The 6,130-nt window shown below is 39.4% G+C and overlaps 1 protein-coding gene across 1 annotated transcript; it reads left to right on the top strand.

Moving 5' to 3' along the window:
• Nucleotides 1-1,240: 1,240 nt before the first annotated feature.
• LOC150080854 (innexin inx2-like) lies at nucleotides 1,241-3,152 on the top strand. Its single transcript, XM_090381793.1, has one exon. It carries the CDS (start codon nucleotides 1,396-1,398, stop codon nucleotides 2,476-2,478), a length of 1,083 nt encoding a protein of 360 aa, XP_090237919.1. The 5' UTR covers nucleotides 1,241-1,395; the 3' UTR covers nucleotides 2,479-3,152.
• The last annotated feature ends 2,978 nt before the right edge of the window (nucleotides 3,153-6,130 follow it).

The raw sequence follows: 6,130 nt of genomic DNA, 5'->3' as shown, positions 1-6,130 counted from the left end.
TCTGCCCTTGAACCCGCTTCTTGGATTATCACGGATTCCATCGAAGAGAGGTTGGCCGCCTTTAATTCATCGTGGTTTAGTGACCGTAGTCTACATTTTAAATATTCGTTTGCAGCGAGGTCCTCCCCCTCAACAGGAACTGTAGCAGCGTTGTTTGCTAAGTGGATTTCAAACTAGCACATTGATGCGCTAGTATTTCATTATTTTCGGGGGGTTCTAGAAACGTTTCAAACGCTAAAATACTTAAAATTCAGTTGGCAGAAATAATCGCAAAACATGTTCCCTCATCGTTGTAAATACAGGAAGATGAATGCAATGGGATGTTACAAATGTCCATAGAAGAAGAGAAGGATTACCGTTGTGCTAGATATTATATTAGTTATCACGTAATTAACTTTGCATCGATGCCCTGACCTGCTTTACACGTGATGGCGACCACTGCTAGTCGTACTAACAGGCGGTCAGCACAACATGATCAACGATAATACGTACTGTATTTCACTATTCCCTCCCCCAACCAACCCACCCTCTGAAATACAACCGTCCACGCTCGGTAGAACCTAAAAATGAGTGGGAGGGAGTTAGGGATTCTGCCGACGTCCACGAAGTGTGGAATTCTGCGAAGTGAAGTACTTTTCTTTCTAACAGCCTTAATAATAATATAATCACCTTTTAATCTGGGACATAATCAGTGATGCTTCATTTATTATTATGAAACTTTAACCCTCTTGTAACACAATAAATAAATAATAATAAACGCAGTGTTTTAAAACCGTACTGACAGAACTTTGTGATTAAATTTAGTAGGAGGGGGTTAGCCAGCATGACAACATAATAATTCCTTCCGTTTTTCATTTATTAAAATAATAAAACACCTTCGCTGAAGGACATATTCGCTGAGGAAGCAACTGAGGCTGAATAAGCACAGAAAATCCAGTGGATTGTGTGCACTTAGTCAGTCGCTCGAATATCAACGAATAACCACCGCCCTATTAATTCCAGGGACTGCGATTGCTGTCATTCTTCCTTAACTTTTTATAGTTTTAAAGCACGTAGGAATAAGTTTCAGAAGTGGTTAAGCGGCTGTGACGAAATGCTCTTACGTTAACTTACTGTCAATGGGTGTGGTTTATGACGCTCTGGCCCCGGAATCTGCATATGGTTATGGCGAAGTGCTGCGATTGGCTGAAAGTTTCTATGTTTACTATGACCTCGGAAACTTGCTCCCTGTCGTAGCTGGAAAACGCCAAAGAACAACCTGTTGAGTAGGTCGCGCGGAAAAGCTGTCGGCCGTCTGTGTCGATTCGTTGTGGTTTGTACTGTGCGCGTTCTGTCTGTGTGTGTGTGTATTTCGACTTTCTAATTTTTCACTTTCTCTCGCCCAGGTGAAGAAGCATGGATCTTTTCGCTGGGCTCAAAAACTTCTTCAAAACAGACGTCACCTTAATCGACAATAATGTGTTTCGCCTCCACTACAAGGTGACTGCCGTCGTGCTGGTAGCGTTCAGCATACTCGTGACCGGACGACAGTACATCGGCGATCCGATCGACTGCATCTCAAAAGACGACATCCCTCCGAACTTACTAGATACTTACTGTTGGATTCATACAACGTTCAGCGTGCAAGGTGCCTGGAATAAGAAAGTAGGTTCGGAAGTCCCCTATCCTGGAGTGGATAAGTTCACCCCAGGAGAAAAAAGAGTGTACCATGCCTACTATCAGTGGGTGTGCTTTGTTCTATTCCTGCAAGCCTTGTTGTTCTACGTTCCACGCTACTTCTGGAAAGCCATGGAAGGAGGGCGCATTAAACATTTAATTCTCGGGTTAAATTCTCCGATCCTTGTTGATGAGACCAAGAACACCAATAGGAAACTGTTGGTGGAATACTTGGTGTCCAACATGAATAACCATAATCTCTATTTCTTCTGTTATGTCTTCGCAGAGGTGCTCAATTTCGTCAACGTTGTTGGGCAGATGTTCCTAATGGACAGATTCCTGGGAGGAGAGTTCTCCACGTATGGCGCTAAAGTCATCCAGTTCACCGAGTGGGACTGGACCGTTCGTTACGATCCTATGATCAAAGTGTTTCCGCGACTCACCAAATGTACTTTCCATCGATACGGTTCTTCCGGAGATGTCCAGCGTCACGATGCGATGTGCATCCTCCCCATCAACATCATCAATGAAAAGATCTACGTCTTCTTGTGGTTCTGGTTTGTCATTCTGGCTATCCTTAGTGGTATTGTGCTCGTCTATCGTACCGCTGTGGTCATGTGGCCTCGCTCCAGATTCATAGTTACAAGATCTCGTGCCCGACTCGCCAACAAGGACTATCTGCAAGCCATAATAAATAAATGTAAACTAGGAGATTGGTTGGTATTCGATCTGTTATGCAAAAATCTCGATCCCTTAAACTTCCGTGACTTGGTGAGTGATTTTGCTCTTAAGTTAGAAGGAAAAGGAGTGGACACTATTTGAGGTAAACGACTGTAGGTGAATATTAGGCTCACTTGCATTTTTTTTTTTTTTTTCTGCAGAGGGTGACAAATTAGGGACCATGAATTTTGGCTTCCATGTGCTGAGGTGGACAGTCTGGGGGTGTTTTTTTAAAGGCCACACAGTCGGAGTTTGCTATGCAGCTTGATCGCCCTTTTACAAACTATTGTGTTCTCCTGCCAAATTCTCTTTCCCCAACCTCCCGAATCTCTTCAAGTGTAGTGCTTGCTACATGGCTTATGTTCCTAGATGTGTAAAGTGTTACTGCCCCTGCTGCTGTTAAGCAGGATTGTTTTTTTTTTTTTAATTATTATCCTTTTTTTTTTTTGTTTGTTTGTTTTGTTCTCTATTATAACCTACACAAGTGCCTTCGTCGTGGGCTTGAGTACTCCCCTGTCCCAATTTTTCCAAAAAAAATGGACCAGTAATGTAATTTAGACCGATCTCTGTTTCCTATGGTAGAACACACAAGTGCCTTTTCACACTGCAGCTTTGTAGTGAGTCCTACCATCGGAAATAGGCCTTCAGTCTACATTACGCTGCAACTAGTTTTTTATATATATACATATTATAAAGTTATTTTTTGTAATAACCTACAGTTAGGTGAGTTAACAGTGTATTTTTGAAGAAGAAAATAAAATAGACTTTTATATAGAGATCGTGTCTGATTGTCTATTCTCTAGAGCAGCGATTCTCAACTACTGCTTTTTATTGCCATTAAAAACCACGAATTTTCAAAAGAAATAATTCTGAAACTTTGTTTTGACTAATTTATCACTTGGTGACATGCTGAAAATGGCTGTTTTACAGATGATCCTCATGCCAACTCCACTCAAAATATTCGTACAGAAAGTGGAATAAGTTAATAAGTTCAACACCTACAAAACTCAATGATTTCAATTACAACAGAAAACCCCGCCGTTGGACAACGATAATTGTGAACAGCTTGCACGTATTTTCTTCGAGCCATGCTTCACACGCTGGAAAACTTAAAAGCAGAAGTAAAACGCTAGCAACGTCATTTCCTCTTCATTTGACTGTAGTTGCACAGTAAGTGCGTGCACGGTCTGTAGTCGAAGATGTTACTGTGGAACTATTGTATGCAAATCGACACTATTAAAAGTTTATTGTTCGGCTCTGCTATAAAATTAATAGACTTCTAATGAGTGCATTTAATTGGGTGTTTTGGGGGGAGTAAATGACTTCCTTATTCCATCGTGCTTTGTGCAGCGAGGGTTTTGTTTAAATGACTTATGAAACGAACCCACTTAATAACTGTCGCTCACTCTACTGACTAGCTAGCTACGTAGCTGAGAATGGTGTTAATAGTTGAATATGACCTCATTTATTCCCATTTGGAATTCTTACTTGGCTGATCGCTGTAAGTAATCGCACGTTACAAATAGCTGCAGAATGAATCTGTAACGCAGAACTTCGAAATATTTCAAGAAGAGACTATACGAAAAATTCCAGGGAATATCGATCACGCCCTTAGCCCAGCTGGCAATTTCTATAAGAAAATATCTGTAAATTTAAAAAAAAGCACTTAAGTTTTCATCTCCCTGGGGGTCGGGATATTTTTAACTGGTACAAATTAGCCAACATTGAAAATTACGAAACTTTAATCGCTACAGTAAATAAAGCAAATTAATTAGCAATTTAACCACAGGTAAATTTCTGAGAGGGGAGAATATTCAACCTCCCTTTCCCAAATGCGCAAATATAACGCTGAATACCTGCTGTATTCCCAAATGTAGCAATTATTCAGTGAAGAGTAAAAGCAAGTTAAATGAAATTTCAAATAGTATGATACAACGGGCAATTTCATTGTTTAAATGTTATCTTTCCCCATACAACCAACATCACACTATTCAGTAACTGGCCTACATGTCTGAATATAATTTCAGTAAAACTGCCTTGCAATGCAGTCGAAGGGTTCAGCTTTTGGGCCTCCCACAAGAATTAAAATGACATCTAACAGTACAGATGTAATTAAATCTTATTATTAAAGCTACACACAGTTATAGCCCCAAAACAGGCAAAATAATAATGGAATGCAAAAAAGGTTAAAATAATATTCTCATTAGTTGTGTTTTTGACCTTATTCCCAGCTAGAGTGCCTTGCAGGCAGAGGCCCTAGTAATCATTGGTTATTAAACTCAAATGAATGTAAAGAAAATATTAAGCTTTGTCGCCTCGGGCAAGTTAATCTTCTATTTCACTGAAGTGGAATCGATATTTTGATAGTTTCTAAGTTGGGTTTGCACTATTAGAGCCACTTCATCTGGTTACCAGACACCACTGGTCCCAAAAGAAAGCGAAAATTAAGGAGTAAAGGACAAAGATTTTTGAAGTAAACATAATTAAAAATCATACAAAGCTCATTTCATATAAGTTCTTTTATGTTAAATATTATTTTCAATCATTTAATCAGAAAAAAAAAATTTTAAGTCACTTTGGTTACATATTTTTGCGAAGTTCTTTTCAACAAATCTTCATTCTCAAGAAAATATTAGTGAAATGCGGAAAAAGATATGCCTTTTACGTTATAATGAGTTAGGCTCAGGGCCGAGGCCTGACATTCCTTCACCTGGAGTGAGATATAATAAGAGGCTACTATTTTTATATTGTGGGGATGTGGTTCCTTATCGTAGATACACCCAGGGCCTGAGGGGGACTGAAGTCCACCAAGAACATTATATATACATATAACTGTCCCCATCAGTGGAACCTTGGCGTTCTCCACGTTAAGTTCCACGAAATGCAAATCTACCAACAGCAAAATGAAGGCCGTATGGAAAAAAGTATGATTCTAGGTTCTCAAAATATTTCTTCAAAATATTTTTTCTACTCAAAAATATCTCAAAATATTTTTGAGTAGAAAACTACAGTTATCTATTCGAAGATTTTTGTGGTCAAAATTAACATAAAAAAAACCCTGTCGGCAACGTAATTTAACACCGCGCACCTTCCCATCTAACTTTCATTTTTTTTTTTTTTTTGTATTTTTATGTCATTCAGAGATGAATAACTTTTTTTTAAAAAAATACAATTTGTAAATTAACGTTTGATTGAAGTTCGACATTTTGCTGCTCGAGGCGCCTCATAAATACATATAAGACCAAACATCAATATGTGCCCCCTTATATATATATAGAAACGCTCTGTGCCTTTCATAAGCGAGACACTCACCTCTTTGCCGCAGCTATCGGCCCAGTCAAGGTAACACCAAAACAACAACTTCATACATCACTTACTATTGTTACTGCAGCAATAATGAGTAGCTGACATCTCAATTCTAAGAAATCGCATAAGGAAATTGAACCTGTGTGTACTGCTGGGGTGGAGCTACAGTAGTACAATCTCTCCGCAACAGTATGGTTTGGTTTGTTGCATGGTTTGTCATTCGTTTGGCGAGGTCTGGAGTTCGACTCCCGTCGGCGAATGGAGGAATTCTTAGTCTGTTTACAGCCCCGATTTAGGAGACCTTAGACAGTTGATCTCAAGAGAAGAGAGAGAGTAGTTCCCCCCACCAACTAAGTTGCACTGCACAGGACAATATAACACGCAGCGTATTATATGGCCTTAGATGCTTAAGCGCTAGAAAAATAACAAGAATCAGTATCATGAGTGG

Source organism: Mastigoproctus giganteus, chromosome 9 (genome assembly GCF_048544385.1).
Source record: "Mastigoproctus giganteus isolate SK-2022 chromosome 9, ASM4854438v1, whole genome shotgun sequence".
Classification (NCBI taxonomy): Eukaryota; Metazoa; Arthropoda; class Arachnida; order Uropygi; family Thelyphonidae; genus Mastigoproctus; species Mastigoproctus giganteus.
The sequence above is the reverse complement of the archived record's forward strand: the minus strand, read 5'-3'. Positions and strand labels throughout refer to the sequence as shown.

What these genes read in the sequence shown, in the direction of transcription:
- LOC150080854 (XM_090381793.1), top strand. Translation starts at nt 1,396, where the DNA reads ATGGATCTTTTCGCTGGGCTCAAAAACTTCTTCAAAACAGACGTCACC.